The sequence below is a fragment of the Tamandua tetradactyla genome, chromosome 6 (genome assembly GCF_023851605.1).
Source record: "Tamandua tetradactyla isolate mTamTet1 chromosome 6, mTamTet1.pri, whole genome shotgun sequence".
In the NCBI taxonomy this organism is placed as follows: domain Eukaryota; kingdom Metazoa; phylum Chordata; class Mammalia; order Pilosa; family Myrmecophagidae; genus Tamandua; species Tamandua tetradactyla.
Window position 1 is genome coordinate 152,102,801 of NC_135332.1, and position 20,643 is coordinate 152,123,443.

At 37.9% G+C, this 20,643-nt stretch overlaps 1 protein-coding gene and 1 long non-coding RNA gene across 7 annotated transcripts in view; one reads left to right on the forward strand and one right to left on the reverse strand.

Annotated features, from left to right (window-relative positions):
- ANGPT1 (angiopoietin 1) overlaps nt 1-11,226 on the reverse strand; it is a 243,328-nt gene extending 232,102 nt beyond the window's left edge. For 3 of the 6 annotated variants that reach the window (XM_077167480.1, XM_077167479.1, XM_077167478.1), the window contains exon 1: nt 7,594-8,259. In XM_077167480.1, the coding sequence (XP_077023595.1) occupies nt 7,594-7,890 (297 nt within the window). In that variant the 5' untranslated portion in view covers nt 7,891-8,259. The other 3 variants (XM_077167483.1, XM_077167484.1, XM_077167481.1) reach the window with 3 other exon arrangements.
- LOC143688956 (uncharacterized) overlaps nt 7,613-20,643 on the forward strand; it is a 62,704-nt gene continuing 49,673 nt past the window's right edge. Inside the window, exon 1 of the long non-coding RNA XR_013178417.1 lies at nt 7,613-7,842. This is a non-coding gene — a long non-coding RNA (uncharacterized LOC143688956). The remainder of the gene's footprint in view (nt 7,843-20,643) is intronic.

Genomic DNA, 20,643 nt, shown 5'->3' on the forward strand with positions numbered 1-20,643 from the left:
ACAAAATAGAAACTGCCTATAAAGTGTGCACCCTCCTACTGACTTAGGCTACCCATGTAACTAAATTTTAAAATATGCCATCTTCTGAAATTATCTCTAGTCATTCTTCAGAAATTTATAGTAAGTACCCATCTGATGCTAGTGAGTTTCATGGCTTACATATGGTATGTTACTAATGATTCAAGATATTTACACTTCACTTGCATTATATTAATAATTTCAGTCGCTAACTTGTTTTACACATAAACTTGATGCCTGTGCTAATTTTTGCGGTCTTTCAATAACTGAACATGAAGTTAGGAAATAAGTACAAATGAAGACCTGAAATAAATGACCTACATAGTGTAGTATAAACATAGTGTAGTATAAACAAGTATCATTGGTTCCACTCTACATTTTCCAATACTTGCTGCCAAGGATAAAGATCTGCCTATGACTGAATAGGTTACTGACAAAAGTATTAGCTACCAGCAGAGTAGTACCTAGCTTCATATGTTTTACATCATTTTCTCCGTTAAATATACATTTACATTTGTTTAAAGGAAGAAATTCAGATTATTTGGGCAGACAACTAAGATCAAACAAGCCTAACCCCCCCCCCCGACTTCTAATATTTCTATATAATAACTGGAGAAGACTATTAACAAAAGAAAATAACCTCCAAATATAAAGAAAAAATAATCCACAGAGTGCTTCTTTTCTTTAGAAATCTCTTTTTTTGGGGGTGGGGGGGTTGTGGTGCATGGTCCAGGGATCGAACCCAGGTCTCCCGCATGGAATAGAAACCTCTTTAGTAAGGGAGGGAGCATGTCTTTTGTACACTTTGTAAGGAGATTTAAACAGAGAGGCTCTCCTTCCCTCAGCCCATGGGGCCAGAATCAAAGCAGGAATGGAACTTCCAAATTTCACTGCAAAAGATAATCTTCTATGGTAACAAAAAAGGCAAGGATGACTCAGAATGTAATTAGGGTTGTGCATCTAAGTAAATGGCACAATGTAGGTTGTGGTATTAAAAAAGAAAAGAAAAGAGGAGGACAAGGCTCAGGAAAAGGCTGTGAAAACAAAGCCTCCTTAATTAGTAAATTATAACACAGGGACCCATAAAGCCCTGTATTTTGTAGCCGAGAAACCCACTTGCAGCTCCTCCCCTCTCATCATGTGCACAAGTGAGAGCACTTCAAATGTTTATACCTAAAGCAAATGACAGAGTGGGAATGGCTGACTCCGAAATAGATGGGAGTGCATGAGGCTCAGCTGAAGTGCCATCTATGAAAACTGAATGCCTCTGGTGTTTTGTCAACATACTTGCCAATGTCGCAAACAACAAGATGAAACAGGAACATAAAAGAGAGGGCCCTATAGCCCAGACCGGTATATCCAGAGGCTTCCCATCAGATTTGTTGTTTAATTTTTTTTTCATCACATTTATCTGCTTTCGGAATAATTCCTTCTTCACTTGATGATGGGCAGGGAAAATAAAAGAAATGGAATTTAATTGCCTAAAATGTCACCTCACAGCATGTCCAAACACCAAGCCAAGAAATGGCTTAGTCAGGCTCTCTGCCAACTGGCATGTACCTGAAGATTACTGGGCCTCCTGGAGGGAGAACATTTTCCCACAGGACAAACCCTACAATTTACCTTGTAATGCCCCAATATTAATGCTATGACCCTTTCGTGATATAGAGCAAGGGTCTGCTTTCTGTGAAGGGCTGGATAGTAAATATTTTAGACTCTGTGGGCCATGTAGTCTGCCACAACTCCTCAAACTCTTCCACTGCAGGAGAGAAGCCATAGGCAAAACATATAGGAATGGGTGTGACTTTGTCCCAATAGCACTTTCTTTACCAACACATATACCTTACATAAACAAATGGGTGGTGGTGCGTTCCAATAAGCACAGGTGGCCAACAGGATTTGGCCCGCAGGCCCTACTTTGCTGACCCTTGATATAGGGGATGGAAACTGAGAAGCTAAATAAAGTTTCTCCTATTACCTAGTTAGCAGGGTAATGTATGGGATAGAGTTGAGTCTTGTTTCACACATATATTTTATTATAGTCCAATTCATTTAAGCAAACTAGCATCTGAAAGCAGTCACAAGTTCCCTGAACTTGTAGCATTTTAGACCCAGCACCACACACCTGAGCACTTGATGTTTTTAACTTTTGATTATGATGATGATACCAAAGGTATTTGATCCCGCACTTGATAAACTATTTCAGAGATACAGATATGGATAAGACATTCACTGAACTCAAGGGATTAACAGCTTAGGTAAGAAAACAGGCCTACAAGCAGATAATTAAAACAGCAACCATAAGAGCAGGCAAGTGCAGTGCTAATATGCTATATGCGATGTTCTACAATAATGGTGGAGAACTCAGCAGGGGTGGGGGTGGGGCAGACTAGAGTGTGCATAGGTTTCCTGGAGAAATTGGCAACAAAGCTGACCCTTCAGGAATAATCAGGAGGGTGGAATGGGGGGACCAGAGGCTTTTGGGACCCTAGATCACTGGCTAAATGTAATTTAAATAATTAATAACCATAATTATTAATGATATTGTATAACAATATCATTTTAGGCAAGATTAGGACAAAAGTAACTTCATGATGCGGCCCTTGCCTATGTGACACCTTACAATCTATTTGGGGGCGTAAAGTAACATACTAATAAAATGTTAATAGTAGATAGTAAAGGCAGATTATAACACATAGACAATACATGTGTTTCATTCAACAAACATTTATTGTGTACACTATGTTCTATGGACCATGCATTCTTCTTGACCTGAGACATAAGCATCACAGAGGTTGCATTCTAGTGTATGTTAACATAGATTAATCTGTATAACATGGGTTAGAAAAGATCATCATCATCAATGTGTTTCAGGTAACAGCATCCTGAATCTTAACTCTCAGAAGCAAAAAGCACAGTATAAAAACAAAGGATAGGGGACAACCAAATCAATAGGTTGAGCCCTCAATCTTGGGGTTTGTTCCCATGAAACTTATCTCTGCAAAGGATAGGCTAAGTCTACTTAAAATTAGGTGTAAGAGCCACCTAAGGCTACTTAAAATTAGGTGTAAGAGTCACCCCCAGAGAACCTCTTTTGTTGCACAGATATGGCCTATCTCTCTCAGCTAACATGGCAAGCAAGCTCACTGTCCTCCCCCCTCTACGTGGAACATGACTCCCAGGGGTGTAAACCTCCCTGGCAACGTGGGACAGAGATCCTAGAATGAGCTGGGATTCAGCATCAAGGGATTGAGAAAACCTTCTCGACCAAAAAGGGGAAGAGAGAAACGAGACAAAATAAAATGTCACTGGCTGAGAGATTTCAAACAGAGTCAAGAGGTTATCCTCAAGGTTATTTTTACACATTATATAGATATCCCCATTTTAGTTTAAAGTGTGTTAGAGAAGCTAGAGGGAAGTGCCTGAAACTGTAGAGCTGTGTTCCTGATGCCATGTTTCTTAAAGATGATTGTATAATATATAGCTTTTGCAGTGTGACTGTGTGATTGTGAAAACCTTGTGTCTGATGCTCCTTTTATCTACGGTATGGACAGATGGATTAAAAATAAATAAATAATAGTGGGAACAAATATTAAAACAAACTGAATAGATTGAAATACTAGTGATCAATGAAAGGGAGTGGTAAGGGGTATAGAAAAAATGAATAGAGGGAAACAAAGGTTACAATGTATTGGGTAGGTGGAAATACTAGGACTCCATGAGAGGGAGGTGTAAGCGGTACGGTATGTACGAGTTTTTTCTTTTTCCTGTTCTGGAGTGATGGAAATGTTCTAAGAAATGATTATGGTGATGAACATACAACTATGAGATGATATTGTGAGTCACTGATTATATACCAAGAATGGGATGTTCATATGTTAAGAATGTTTGTGTTTATATGTTGTTATGTTTTGTTAATAAAAAATTTTTAAAAATAAAGGATGTTATAAGCAAAAAAATGTTGTCAATAGAAACATTTAGCCAAACATTCTAGTAAATATTTTCCTTTTTTTAATATCTTGAATGGCAATTCATTACTACATTTCCCCCTAAAAATCACCACTTTATCAATTTTAGCTAGTGTAAAATGTTTATAGTAGATATATCCTTGTTTTCTGTTGCAAGCCTTGTTTCAACACAATTTACTTATATTTTCAACCAAAAAGCCATCATTTAACAAAGGCAAAACAGGTTTTTAAAGGTTCTTTCAAGTTTTATAGTATAATATATTTTAAATCTGAATATTTTAAATATACATCTTTTTGAATACTTGAGATTTGGAAGAAAGAAAATGTCAGTTCAAGTAGTAGTAAGCGAGAGTGCGAGTGTAGTTCAGTGGTAGAATCCTCGCCTGCCATGCGGAGACCTGGGTTCGGTTCCCGGCCCACGTACTGCCTACCTCCCCACCAAAAAATCAACAAATGGTGCTGCAGTAACAGGATAGTCACATGGAAAAAGAATGAAATGTGACCCCCCTACCACATAGCATGCAAAAAAAAAAAGAAGAAGAAAAAGCACTAGGACTACATATGGAAATACACCATTCTGTCATAGAAAGGTAGGAAGGGGACATAAGAAAGTGGCAGACAAAAGGACCATTTGCATATATTATTACCACCCAAGATCTGGTCACTTTGGGGCAGTTGGCACAGGTTGATAGTAGTTATGGAAAAAACTATATTATGAAAAGAGCCATAACTATATGAAAGATGAGAGTCAACCCCAGATACGCAAACCCAGGTGTCCATATGATAAAATCGTAATATTGAGCATATTACTTATAATGCTACTTCCCATCTAACCAGTGAGGATAACGCTATCAACCTACCTCCTATTAGTGTGAATCAGCAAGTTATCATGGAGAGTTGATTTTGAATTTAATCAGTCTCCTCCAGAGATCAGTGCCATAATAATAGCTCTAGTATTTAGGGTAACCATCTAATCTTCTGTTCCCTTGCATACCTCGCTTCTCATCTTATTCATTTATAAGACCAGAAGGGTTAAGGGACGAGATTTGAGCATGTAAATCTCATTAAGTGACTCCAAACATGGCCGGTGTCTTGTGAAGAATCTTTAAAAGAATCCAGTTCACAGAACTTCAAGGAAGGTAATAGATTAAAATAAATTATTATTTAGTCTCTTTTAGCATTAATAACACACATGTGTTCTACATCAAAAACTTCCTGACAGTGATGCCATGAGCTGCAAAAAAATCACCGTGCTTTGATTATTTCGTTGAACAAATAAATGAATTAATTGCACTTACATGCACCGAGAGCCTCATTTTCTGCAGCACTTCATTTCCTACCATACGCCAACTACTTGGAATCAAAAGAGAAGTAGTACAGATTGCAGCATTAAGCTTACCGAATGGTTACAGTAAAAAAGTTCCATTTGAACTATCAAAATAAATATACCCCATTAAACTGTGAAACTGAAGTGAAGAAAACCTCTAATTAAAGGAACCTTAGGAGAGCTCTGAGCAAGTTCTTTACTGAATGCACTTACTTTCTTGATCCTTCTACCAATCAATGTTAACAATGACAAAAGATATGCAAATATAAGCAGACAATAGTCAAGCCAAACTGCTGTGACTCATACCAGCAAGGACATTTCAGCATATCCTCAGCTTGATTTACATTAGCAAGGGTCAGTGTAACTAAAGAACATTTTAATAGTTATGCTTGGCTATTATCTGGAAACTATGTCATAATCAGTGACCGAGAACAACACAAACAAGAATCAAATTTATTTCCTACAAATTAACATCAGAAACATTGCATGATTCAAACCCAGTAGAATCATGTATTTACCCCGTCACAACTGAATAATTGCTTAGCAACAACAAATATGCATTACTATATTTAAATCACCATTTTGACTGTATGTTTTGGGCAAACAAAATATTACATTTTTGGTAGAAGGGCTCATTCAAGACAAGTTGGGACACTAAAATTTACTGCCAGGCCTCCAAAATAATCCAGACTAATTCATAATTTTTAAATGCCCATTAAAAAGCATGGTATATTAAGACCAGCAGAAAGCTACTCAACCAAATTCATTTGCTTTTTGATGGAAATAAATTTTGTCAAAGGAAAAAGCAGATATCCTATTTTAGACTACTATTGTAAGTAGTAACTGAAATTTAAGTTACAGTTATTAAAAGACTGCAGAATTCAGTTAGCTTTCCGTTGCACCTAACTTTTGATTTTCACCTATGGTCTGTACTAGAAAGACTAACTACAGTTCCAGGCTTGGAAACCCTAGAACTACCAAGTTTCAGTTCGCATGTCAAATAAAATAACAGTGATCTTAGTTCAGTCCCTAGTGGACAAAAGTAGAATAACTGCTACACGGCAGGATTCAGCAGGCGCTGACCTAAGTGAGTGTGACCCAAGGGAACAAAAAAGAGCATTTGTCCTTTTCCTCTCTTTTATCTTCTCAAAGGGTTTGCCCTGTTAAGGGACTAAAAGAAGTCTCACTGCATTCCTACCTCTATGCACCAAGTGACTCTATCTGCAAAAATCCTGTGGGGGAAGCTTTTCAAAACAGGACACACTGTATCCTTCCCATGACATAGTCACTTATCTGTTGTTTACCTGTTACACAATGATACAGAGATCAAAGAGACTGAACTGCACAAAGTATGTTCATATTTTAATAGGCAGATGTTCAGCGAAAACTTAAATGATTGAAAGGTAGCAGAATAAGCTATTCTATTTGATTTCTATCAATTGGGATTAAATGCATACTTCACATGAACTTCATGTGGACATTTAGAGTCCCAAATGGCACTGTGTCTGGAGAAGGGAGGTACTTGAAGAAAACAGCAGTGCCTACAACAACCCAATAATCTGCAGGTGCCTGTCTTCAATGAACAGCCACCACTGACTCAATCTCTCCCTTCATTTTGGGCAAACAGCCCCTTCCTGTTGAATTCACATTAAAATTTATTTTCTTGATTTTTTTCTCAAGCACAGAAGTAATATGTTATAGCCATTTACTATTCTACAACTTATTGAAATCAATAGTCCCCTTTCCACACTTACACAATTTCTCCACCTAATATTACACTTCATATTTATTTTCATTTCAAGTGAATTTTACTACAAATTTACAACTAATATTACTAAAATAAAACAATAAGCATTTTACTATGAGTTCCCATTCTAGCTGTATAAAACATCCTGGTGTAAAATTCATTTGATCCTAATATACTGTTGTCATTCTTATTTTGGTTTTGCTTTTTCAAACTTGCTCAAGAGGTACTCGGTTCTTTTTTAAAGTAAGACTACTCAAGTTAAACAGTAAATAAGAGAAAAACAGAGATGTCACAAAATGTGCCATTACTAGGCACACAGTGGGAGTTCCAGCATATCTCACCGGCTTGCGTATGCCTAAAAACCTTGGCATAAGGTGAAGTCAGACGGAGAGAGAGCCCTCTTGTACTTGCAAACACTGCCCGGCTGGAGCCAAAGGTAAATACACAAATGCCCCCCTAAGGAGCGTTAAGTTAGCTGCAATGCAAGAACGGAGAAGGAGCGGTGCAATTACAAACTGAAAGCAATCACTTACTTTTTGCAGCCACTGAGTATAATTTTCCATCACATGCTCCAGATGTTGGAGTTTCTGGGAAGAGAAATCCGGTTCCACGTGTGGAGCATCTCTCTGCAGAGCGTTTGTGTTGTACTGGTCTGTCGTACTCTCACGACAGTTTCCGTCGTGTTCTGGAAGAATGAATGTGTAGGCACACTGCCCATGTTGAATCCGGTTATATCTTCTCCCACCGTTTTCTGGACCTCGGCGCTGGTTGCTGCACCCTATGTGAGTCAGAACGGCAGCGAGGAAAGCAAAGGAAAGGAAAACTGTCATTGTACTGCTAGCGCTCTCCTTCTGTGCTGCTCGCAAAACTCGCTCCTTTCTTCTGACCTTTAAACTACTTTATTTTAGGCAAAACTGCTGGTTTGTTTGATTTCTATTTCCCCCTCAAAGAAAATTTTTTAAGAATCATAGAAAACTAGCCATTTGTTAGCTGGGTTCTAAAATGTTATTATTATTATTATTTTGTTTCACTGTAATGATATTTCCTTAGTTAAAACTTGAGATATTTATTGCATAGTAGCTCAGATTTATTGTTTCCTCTCTGTGTAACAGTTAAGCGTGCAGCCTGCCTGAGCCAGCGGCATGTACATATTCTAGACCCTTTCCTCTACCCTATCTGCTGCAGATCTGCTATTTTCTCCCAGACCTCAGTGAGTTTTATTAAGGTTGCACATCCAAGCCAAGCTGGAAGCAGGCAGCCTTTCACAAGATGACTTGACAGGAATGCATGAGTGTGCCCCTATGCTAAGGATTGCCGATGGCTTGGGGCAGCGGATCGTTTTACAAATTGGCTAGATGCGCATGACCTAGATCATGTATGGCCCTCCCGCCCCTTCTGCAGACAATTGCCTTGAGCCTTTAGCAGATTCAAGGAAAATCAATAAATAGAGCAGTCCACCTTAATACACTTTCGGTGTGGGTGCTGACCTACTAAAATCTAGTAGTAGTTTTTTTTTTTTAAGTTTCTATTTAGTTAGGGGAATCCTAATGAAAAAATTGGTATAATATCCAATGAAATCAATTTTGGCAGTGACTGATAAATCTTTATAAGTTTTTTTTTTTAATTTAAAAACATTTATTCTTGACTCTAGAGGAAAAGCTATTAAACCCATTTTTAGAAATGGTGTTCTTTTATCCTATTCCTTTGGGCTTTTAAGAACTGAACAAAATAATCAGGAAAGGTGAAATTAGCAAGACAATATAGTAATTTGGGACTCACAGGAATATGGCATGTGCATACTAAACAGAATGCACTAAGTACTTTCTGGGATATGGATTTTAAATGAAACTTGTCCTCTCATCAGAATACAGCCTTGAGTGCTCTGTATATAAATTAAGCAACTTCCTTATAAAAACAACGTGGTTACAATTTCAGACAGTTGCTTGAGAATGATTAATTCCTGCGGTATATCCTCATCACATATTTCACAAGGACCCCGGGTGTTGCCTGGCTATCTTTAACTCCATATGGAAGTTCCAGATAAATCCTCAATATGACTGCTTGGACCAATCACCCCAGACCAAAAACGTATCAGATGTGCCCATGGGCTGTACAGGAGAACTCTTATGTGTTTCTATTAGCAAAGAAATTAAAATTAACAGGTTAATTAAATTAACTTCTGTTAACTAAAAGCAGGCTGTAAACACTAGAAAAAGGGAGTCAGTAAATATAAATGATAGGTCATAATTATAGAATCCAGGGCATGGCTTTGAGATTTTCACTAGATGTGTGCAGAAAACATGGATTATTAGCACAAGCTTCCATCAGGGACTGGGAGGAATTTTCAGCAATAAACCTCTCAACTGTAGTCATGCGGTAAAAACAGAAGTCACAGATATAGACTGTCATGTCCTGGAATGGAGGCAGGGCTGTAGATGATGGGCAGTAGAGGTTAGAGATGGACGTTTGGGGAGAAGTAAAAGGAAATGGCAAACCAAATTCCAGATTCCAGAAAGAAGATGATTTACTTGGAAAAAAAAAATAGTGCTGAGATTCATCAAATCTGACAGATATAGAAGCAAGCTCTGCTTAACCATAGCAATAAAATCTTTGGCTCACCTCTGTAGCTTCCTCCTGTACTGTTGCATGTCTCCACACACGTGGAAAATAATAATGATGTTTTTTAAGTGTTTGCTATTTTTCATGCCCTGTGTTAAGTACTCATTTACTCGTTATATACTATCTCATTTAATCGTCCCAGCAACCCAAAGACATAGATAGAGTGTTTAACTCCATTTTGTGGATGGGGAAACTGAGTCACAGAAAAGCTACATAACTAGCAAGTGATGGCTCCAGTATGTGAACTCGGGCAAACTGATTCAGAGCCTTTGCTTCTACCACTATGCCAGCCTGCTTTTGAAAACCTCTGTGAGGAATGAAAGCAACTCCAAAATGTTCCAGCTATATTAATTTACAGTCCTAAGGCAGGTAAGCAATGGTACCTAGAAGAAAAAAGAACTGATTAAAAACCCGTTTATCCCTCCAAAATGGTTTTAAATTTTCTCTGTATTCCCCCCAAAATAAAATAAAATAAGTGACAGATAATCCACGAAAGTGAGATTTTTAAGGATCCAGAGGGAAGAAATGGACTGGCAAAGCATAGATTGTCTAAGAACAATTTCTAACATTACTTGTTTTGAAAATTCTCCATGGAAAAAGGAGAACTCCAAACCAAAACCTATAAATGCTTTGCTGAGAACTAAATACAGCAGAAAATTGGCAGAAGACAAATGGATGAGCAGTGAGGTCTCTGATAAGGTCCTATGTTTTTAAAACAGTCAAGGTTTTTGAAAAATGTCTTCCCTCCACGTGTGTGTGTATGTCTATGTGTGTCTGTATGTGCTTGTTCATGTGAACGCTTCCAATCTGAACAAACGAGAATGAGGGATGTATATTTTCTTGAAGGAAAAGTCAACACTAAAGAAAGGAAACCCTGAAATGCAAGTTAAAAAAAAAGGCGGGGGGGGGGGGAGAGGGTAAGAGGGGCACAGAGAGACAGAATAAAGAAAGAGATATAGGGATTTATTTCTTTATTTTAGAGAAAAAACGAACACAAACATACGAAACCAAGACACTAAAAGTACAATTGCCAATACAGAAAGAATATCTGAGGGTCCATTGTAAGCAAGTGGTAAAAACAGGGTTGTGGATATGCAGAATCAGCTCATATCTTGGAACTCCAGCTAAGGAGATGTAAGGTATTGAGATGTTAAGGTATTTGACACGCAAAGAACATTAGACTCAGGGACATGAATCAAACCAACAGCAACACTGCTGGTTTTATGATTATTCAGAAATGATTCACAATTCAGGGGACTGTGATATTGAGGGAGTAAAATATTAAATATGCCCAAGGTTACGTACATTTTTAAATTCCTCTACCAGACCTCTAAACAGCAAAGCGGAAAACTTCTAAAGAACTAATTCCATTCACTTGCATTCTTCAGTAGCTTGACCTGAAAGCTTCCAATTGGTTTTCATGATTAGAGTTCTGGAATAAGAAGGTGAACTCTTTAAGGCTCTGGTCGCACATTGTGCTGGTTTGAAACTATTATGCAGTCCAGAAAAGCCATGCTCTTCTATTCCATTCTTGAGGGTGCAGATCTATTGTGGGCAGGGCCTTTTGATTAGATTGTTTCCATGGAGATGGAACCCACCCAATTCAAGGTGAGTCTTAAATTCTTCTTGTGAGAGAATAAAAAGATAGTGAAAGAGGAGAGAGCCCAGAAACGTTCAGAGAGAACAGAAATGCCCAGCGAAAAATATTTTGGAGAGAACCACACAGAGCCCAGAAAGAGAAACATCCCAGAGGTGCCAAGAGTGGACCCACAGGACACAAAGAGCATCAGAGAGATGTCCCAGGGTAGGAGAGCAAGGACCGACAGAAGCTCAGAGAGAAAGCCACTGGAATCGGAGGCTGAAAGCAATGCAATCAGGGAGTGAAGGACCAGCAGATGCCAGCCACGTGCCTTCCCGCATGATGCAGGAACCCCAGATGTCATCAGCCTTTCTTCAGAGTCAGGGTATCTTTCTCTGGATGCCTCAATTTGGGCAATTTTATGGCTGTGGAACTGTAAATTTGTAAACTAAAAAAAAATCCCCTTTGTAAAAGCCCATCCATTTCTGGTATATTGCATTCTAGCAGCTTTAGCAAACTGAAACACATATCTAAAAATGAGTCCTAGTAAAGGCAAGCGTCATCTCAAAACTCCTGTCTGACAGAGAACACCATTTATATGGGAACTTGATGACCCCAAATTTGTCCTAAGAACAAGTCTTTAGTTACTTCTTTTGTGAAGCTTTTCTAATCTCTCTGGGCCCAGAAAATAGCTTTCTCCCATGTATTTCAATAACCACTTCTTCATATTTCCTACTGGGGATTAAGTCATATATCCCAGAAAAAAAATGTTCTTAATCATAAATCAATTTCTGTGGGAATGAACTTGTAAATAGGACCCTTCTCTGAGGTTATTGTTAGTAAATGCGTGGTCATCTGAATAAGGATGGGTCCTAGTCCCATTTCTGGAGGCTTTATAGGGAAGGCCACAGAGAAGAGGGCACAGGAAACAGTCTATAGCTGGAAGACAATGGAATCTGAGAGAATAAGGAGAAGACACTGCCATATACATGGATAAGATGGAAAAGCCAAGAAACTCCAATGACTGCCAGATAGCCAGAAGATATCAACCATGGGAAGAAGGAAGCCTTCTAGCCTCTAGAACCATAAGCCAATAAATATCTGGTGTTAAGCCAACCTTCTGAATGGCATTTGTATTAACAGCTAGTGTGCCTGTTTGAAACTGTCGTGTACCCTAGAAAAGTCCATGTCCTATAATCCTCATTCAGTATTACTGGGTGGAATCTTTGTTATTGTTTCCATGGAGATGTGACCCACCCAACTGTGGGTGGTAACACTGATTAGATTATTTCCATGGAGATGTGTCCCCACGCATTCAAGGTGGGGTTGCTTACGGGAATTCTTTAAGAGGGAATCATTTTGGAAAAAAGCTTTAGAGCCAATAGAGCCTACACAGCCAGAGACCTATGGAGATGCATAAGGAAAACGCCCTAGGGGAAATTTTACGAGATGAACAGAGAAAGCTAGCAGACATCACCATGTACATTCTCAGTTGAGAAAGAAACTCAAAATCATTAGCCCTTTCTTTAGAGTTTAGGTATCTTTCTCTGGATGCCTTAGTTTGGACATTTCTCTGGCCTTAAAACTGTAAACTTGCAACTTAAATTCCCTTTTTAAAAGTTATGTTTCTGGTATATTGCATTCTGGCATCTTTAACAAACTGAAACAGCTAGGAAATTAACTCATCTCTGTAACAGTACTTCTCATCTTACTCTCTAATTATTTCTTTTTTGATCTGTCTCCTCATCTAGCTCTCAGCTGATAAGGTGATCTGGTCTCTTTCAACATTGAGTCCCTGACTGATACAATGTATTTTAATTGAAGGAATGAAAGAATAAATAAGCTGATTAACTACTTAATTGAGCTTTGGTATCTGGTTGTTAAAAAACAGGCTATGTCTTGCATTTATTGAGTGAGTCTGCATAGAATCTATAAGCATGAGGAACCCAGGATGAAGCCAAAATTATTCTAAAGGATGAGTGAGATATAAGAAGATGGTACAATATTAATACATAACATTTTTGAGTCCTTATTAATTTCATTTGATGTTTATAGAAGCCCCATAAGTGTACTATTATTCCCATTTTACAGATTAGAAATTGGGGCATATGATCATCCAAAGTCTATGATCTCTTATGTGGTGGGGCAGGAATTTAATCCTTGCTCCTTCTAACTCTGTGATCCACATTCATAACCCACTGAGCTATGTTACCTCTAACACTACAGTATTAGAGACAGGGAGAATGCATTTCTTAGAATTTGGAGGATAGAGACAGCATGGCATCTATAACTCAGATTAGTCCTCTCCTCCTCTCACCCATGGAATTCATGGATTCATGCTATGATCATCTAAAATAGGCTAAGATTAAGCCAGAATGCACCAGTATGGCTGTCCTGTCTTCTTACCAACATCAAAACTGATTGATCAAGTTATAATTTGGATCCATTCTGAATGATCCTGAATTGTCATATACATTGATTATTACATCTGCTCTAAAGAAAAAGTAAATAAGATGAATAGAGTTTATTCCTCTAAAATTCCATTAGGCAATGAGACACAAGGAAGTACTCTTTGGATATTCATTTGATCACCTATAATGCCCAAAGTTGATGGATCAATTAATCCATTAAAAGTTTTCAGGCACTACACCTCCCAAGGCCCCAAGATCTCACTTTCTGGATAGTCATGTAAGGGACTCAAGTTTTCAGATTTCAAGGAGAACGCAGGAGTGATGGTAGAATAATACCTAACACTACCAGCAAGCAATCTTTGGACACTGTCACCTTTGGAAAACCATTCAAGCAACGTTTAAAAATTACCTTCCAGTGTGAGATTATTTGTTATCCTATAACTGAGATAGTTTTTAAAAGGACACAGTTTTTAAAAGAAAGAAAAAAAAACAGTTGGCGATTGTACTAAATACAGATGCCAACATTCCCTTAATACCAGAATGGAGAAAAGACTCCACTGTAGACACAATGAGATCAGTTTTTATTAGGAGGAAAAAGCATATAAGACACTTGGCATTTACTATCTCCTCTCTACTCTTCTTTTCTTACAAGACTTGGTTGCTAGATGGGAGAAAAATGCAAAGTGCTCCCTGTCGCATCTTTTCTGATTTCACCATAAGAAACTCTCAGAAAGAACAGATTTTTTTTATGGGAATGGCTGGTACTACCATTTGATGGGTCATGGTACCCAATTGGACTTGGGCAGTGGTTACTTCTTGTATTTAAAGCTGATAAATGCCCTCCGCAGAATAGTAACTTGAAAATGTAAGCCTTTCTGTTGTTGTTTGCAACAACTTCTGCTTACAGTACAAATAAGGATCACTCCCAACATTGTCAATTCAGATAAAAGATCATGGATAGACGATACAATTTTTCTAAAATGGATCCTTCTTCCTCTTTTAGTCTTATTTCCCCACCCTCTGTGAATCTAATCTAATCTCTGATATAATATTAGCTTATCCCTCTTCCCTCCTCCCAGATTAGAAACTGCTCCTTTTTATGCCATTCCATGGCGGATGACATTGGACAAGTCACTTAACTTCTCTACACTCAGTTTCCTCATCTGCAAAATAATGATGGTAATAGCACAGCCAATTTATAAGGGGGCTGTGAGGATTAAATAAATTAACAGGTAAAACGCTGAGCACAGTGCCTAGAACATTAGACGTGCTCTAATAGTATTAGTTCTTGTGTTTCTAAATGTGCATTCTCTTCCTTGTGCTCAAATATGGCCCTCGATTTACCTTTTCTGACTGAATTTTATAACTATATATTTTTTAACTCTATTCCCTATCTTTTTCCCCTCTTAAATACTTAAAGTGATTTCTGACCCTCTTACAAATCATACCACACAGGAACACATTTTAAAATGGGAGGGTGGCATGAGAATGATCTCATATCAACTATGGTGGTGAATGCATAACTCTGTGATTATACCAGGAGCAGTGAACTACACACTTAGGGTGGATTATATAGTCTGTGAATAAAACCGTTTAAATTAAAAAAAGAGGGTGGGGATGGCCACACTCATACTGCTAGTTTACAGCAAAGCCCTGGTTTCCTTAAGGGCAGGGGCTTTGAGGTTCTTACTGCTACATCCCCCATACCTCGACCAGTGAGTGCCTGGACCATAAAAGGTGCTCAATCAATATTTGATGAATGGATGAAATAAATTGGAAACAATTTAGTAGGAGTGCAATACTCTGGGTACTGGAGACACGGAAACATCACATGTACCCCAAGCCCATTTCGGTAGTGTGATGAGAACAATGTGAGTTGCATGCCCCAGGAGCCAGGGGGACAGCCTGGATGCCATTTATGGTTTTATCACTGTGACTCGTTATCCCACTCATTTCCTGCCAATTCAGCTAGACCTGATTTCAAGAGCTTCTTTTTATGACTAAACTTGTGGCATATATCATTCCATTTCATTTCCTGGGATGGGAAGATAATGCACCACATGTTTGCATCTGATCAAATGAAAAATAATTAAAATGCTTTACTATTCATCTTATAACAATTATGCAGCATGGCATGACGTGTACATAAGCAAAGGAAAACTTATTTTATCTAGTTCTTCTTCCAGGCTCTAATCTGATTAGGAATTTGGCAACTAGATTAGGAAATACATTCTAATGGTATATCAAACATTAAAAAATTTGATCGCTTTAGCCAGGTTCTAAGTTCATAAAATGACTGGCCAAGGCAGACCTTTTAATGGTAACCTTAAAAGAGGTACTCATTGAGTTCATAAACTTATACTTTCTTTTTTGCTGAATCACGTCTTGGTTCTTTCCTCGTTATCTTTCTCTTGTAATCAGTAAAACTTCTTAAAGGGAAGAACAGTAGTGATTGAAGAAAAGCTAGGATAAGAGACAAACATAAATCGCTGGGAAATTGGAAAAGCTTGTCAGTTATATTACTTTCATAGTTAAATGTTTCTACCACTTGTGATATACACAAATGAGTCATTTTCAGCCCCAGAGGCAACAAACAGCAAGCATCTTTTGCAAGATGTTTCTCAAATGTGAATCATGTTCATACCAGCAGCATGGTGTATGAAAAACTGCATGCATGCCCCTCATACCACTATTTACCTGATCATTTCCTTCGCTGAATTTTCAAGATTTTACGTATCTTAGATTTACCCTAAACAATATTATCTGGGAAGCCAGGCACTTGTTATGCTTTTCCTAATGTATATTAAAATAAATCAGCATGGATTAAAATCACTCCATGTCCCCAGAGAAACACATACTATCCTGTGAGAAACATCACTTACTGCCATCACTAGTCTCTCTTGCAAAATGAATGAAACGATACCTCCAGTCAATATATCTATGGAAAAGACTGTGGTAATTGCAGTTCCACAAGACTTTGTAGTCAAATCAGAATTATAAAGAAAGCATTGCAGCAAAGGCTTCTTTCTGTACTAACATTGCCAGAAAGCACACGAAAACTCCCTTATAGGTCCTATGCTGGGGAGTTATGGCAGAGATTTGGCAGCAGCCCTATTTGCAATGTTGTCTATGACATAAAGTCCAATTGAAGGTCTGAAATTAAAACTAATGATTGACCAGGAATTTCAATAGCTCTTTTCTTGATTCTAGCAAGGTATTTAGTATGCAGAGGGTAAATCTTACTCCTTTTCAGTCTTGCATTCGAAAGAGTGTTGGGGAAATGGTAAACAACATTTTTGTTAAGAGTTGCAGTCCTGTTGGAGAATTTATATTCCTTTCCTGTCATCCCTCAAAGAGCCATAAAAATGCATCAGTTCCAAAGAGGGATAGGACAGTTAACATTTAAAGAGCAGGTAGGGATCAATTACTCTTCGTTATTAACAGTGAACATTTATAGTGTATCTATGTGTGCTGAGCTGTACTAATCACTATACCTGCATTATCTCATTTATTGCAATCATCACAGGTCATTACGTATATTACCACCATTTTGCAGATGAAGAAACACACAGAAGTTTTCAGGTAGGATACAAACCTTGGGCTAGCTGACTCCAGAGCCACAGTTTTTAACCCATTACATATGTTAATTCCTCAGTAAGTGCCTGCTCATTTGTAGTCCCAAATTAATTATCTTCCTGATATTCACAAATTCATTTCCCTTTTTGTCAATCCAATAAGAAGCACAGACCTTGATAGCCAATTAGACCAAAGGAAAGTTGTAAGAGCTGAAAATGAAAGCTATCCCAAAAGTTAATTACAGTACTATATTCACCATCAAATTTAGCTCTTAAAACTGGTATTATATTATACCCATTTTTTCAGGTGAAGAAACTGAAGCTTTAGAAATGAGGAACTTGCCCAAGGTTACAAAGAATAAGTGGGATTTTAACTGGTTTAGCCTAACTCTAGAGCCCAAGCATCTTAAATAATATGCTATAAAATTTGTACAATGGTTGCAATCCTCATCTTCATAGTATTTATAAGGGGAACTGTAACCAGCTACAACCTCATCTTTACCGAGTGTTCAGCATAAGATGTTATCAGTGTCCTCAAGTGTGATCCTGGAGCGGCAGTAGAATCAGCTGGGATCTTATTGGTAACGCAACGTCTCAGGCCCACTCCAGACCTACTGAATCACAAACCTGAGCTATGAGACCCAGCTTCTTTATTTTATTTTTTCACATGGGCAGGCACCCGGAACCCAACCCGGGTCTCCAGCATGGCAGGCAAGAACTCTGCCTGCTGAGCCACCATGGCCTGCCCAAGGCCTACCTTCTTTTAACAAGTCTTGCAGGTAATTCCAAAGCATGCACAGGTTTGAGAACCATGGGTTTGATAAGCGGCTCCTTAGGATCACCTGGGAACTTTAAATAACTAAAGATGCCTGGGCTTGTCACTATAGATTCTGACTCAGTTATCAGAGGTACAGCCTAGATGCTTATATTTTAAGCGTTTCTAATGTGTAGCCATGGTAAAGACCCACTGGCTTCATTGAAAGCTCCAATCAAGAAGAAATGCTATGAAAAGAGCGGGATTCTTCAGTACAAAGAAATAGAGAGTGAACTTACTTGGAAATGCCTGAATACATTCTGGAGGGCTTTTCAATAATAAGCTTATAAAGTAATGACCTCAGTGCCTTTAAGGTGTTGACTGTTTTATTTCTGGAGCATTTAAGGATGTAAAGATTACCTAAGAAATTAATTACCTCCATAGTTGCTATATTTTGCTGTTGTTGAAGTAATTTATCCCCTAAATTTATATTTTTTAAGCCTTTAAAGAATGAAATATTTATGTTTTGATCACTCTTGGGCTCAGTGTTGAGTTTCATCTAATAATAGGCAATTGCTGTTTTGATGACATTGTGTCCCTGTTCTCATGGAATGTTCTTACTTGTTCCTCCTCAGATAAGCAGATAGTGCCTGTGTGTTCTTTCCCCCAACTCCTCCAGCATCTGACTTTACACCTGGGATGAAATAAGAGACTAGGAAGCAGCAGCGGCAAGCTGTTCTTCCCAAACAAATTACAGAGGTTTTGGAGTCACTGGTTGTACCCTGAGATAACATAAAACAAGTAGATTCCGTATCTTCTCCAAGGAAGTCAAGAGTCTTTGAATAACCAGTTTATTAGCACCGCATCTCCAAAAATGCATTTGACATCTATAATTTCTTTGATTAACATGAGATGCACTGAAATGAAACTATTATTTTTAACCTTTAATTTAAAATAATTATAGCTTGACTGGAAGACATAAAGGTAGTAAAAAAAAAAGAGGGCTATGCGCCTTCGGGAAGATTCCCCCACAGGTTACATCTTATATAATTATAGTACACTGTCACAACCAGGAATGTGACATTAGTACAGTGTGTATGTGTGTGTGTGTGTGATTTTATCACACATGTAGATTCCTGTAGCCTCCACTGCAATCAAGGAACAAAACTATTCCATTGCCATGGTGAGCTCCCACTTGAGAGGCCCTTATAGTTATATCCACTGTCTTCCCTCCCAGCTTCCACCATCACTAATCCTTTGCAACCACTAATCTACTTTCCATATCTTTAAGTTTATCATTTCAAGAATGTTATATAAATGGAACACGACAATATTTTTGTCTCTTGAGGTAGCTGTTGCTCACTCATCATAATTATGTGCATCCACAATATATTCCATCCAAATTGTGTATCAGTAATTCCTTTTGTTTGTAGTACTATTCCAAGGTATCCATGTGCCATAGTTTAACCATCACCTATCGAGAAACATTTTCTTTTGTAAAAGAAGAATAAAGTGGGGTCAATCACTCTACCTCATTTCAAGATTTATGATATAACTACAGTAATCGAGACTGTGTGGTCCTTCTTCTACAAAAGGGTTTTCATTATTCCAGTTTTTTGCCTTTCCATAGAAATTTTAGGATAATCTTTTCTATAACTACCAAAAGAAAAATCTTGCTGGGATTTTGATAGGAGCCTGTTTATCAAATTTCGGGAGAACAGATATCACTCTAGTCAATCTTTCAATTTGTGATATGGTATGTCTCTCCATTTCAGAACTCTGATTTCTTTCATCACTGTTGTATAGTTTTCAGCATACAAGTAGTCCTCTACTTGTTTTATTTATTTATTTGCAAGGGCAGGCACTGGGAAATGAGCCCAGGTCTCCAGCATGGCAGGTGAGAACTCTGCCTGCTGAGCCACCGCGGCCCGCCCCCCTCTATTTGTTTTAGATCTACATCTAAGCATTTCATTTTCTGAATGGTAGCATTTAATTTTTATTTCCATGTGTTCATTGCTACTATATAGAAATATAATTGGTTTTTCAGTGTTTATCTTGTATCCTACAAATTTGCTGAACTCACTAGGAGGGTTTTTTGTTTTTGTAGATTCCTTGGATTTTCTATGTAAACAGTCATGTCATCTGCAAATAGGGATGGTTTTATATCTTCCTTTCTAATATATATGTCTTTCATTTCCCTTTCTTGCCTTATTTCCCTGAGTAGAACTTTCATAGGTTCTTCCAGGATATAAAGAGAGGCGACACTTCTCTACTAATTTTATGAAGCCAGTGTCAAACTAATTAAAACAAAAACAAAGACAGTACCAAAATCAAAACTACAAATTTATCTTATGAATATACAAGCAAAAATTCTTAAAGAGAAGCAAATAGAATTCAAGAATATGTGAAAAGAATGGTAAACGATTCACAAGTAGGGTTTATTCCAAGGAACAAGGCCTGTTCGATTTTTGAAACTAGTTAATATAATCCACCATATTAGAAGGCTAAAGAAAATTCACATAATCATATCAGTTGAAGCATAAAAAGCAGTTGATAAAATACAACACCCATGATAAAAGCTCTCAGAAAATTAGGATAGAGGCCTGCTACCTTGACTTCATTAAGAACATCTACCAAAATCCTAC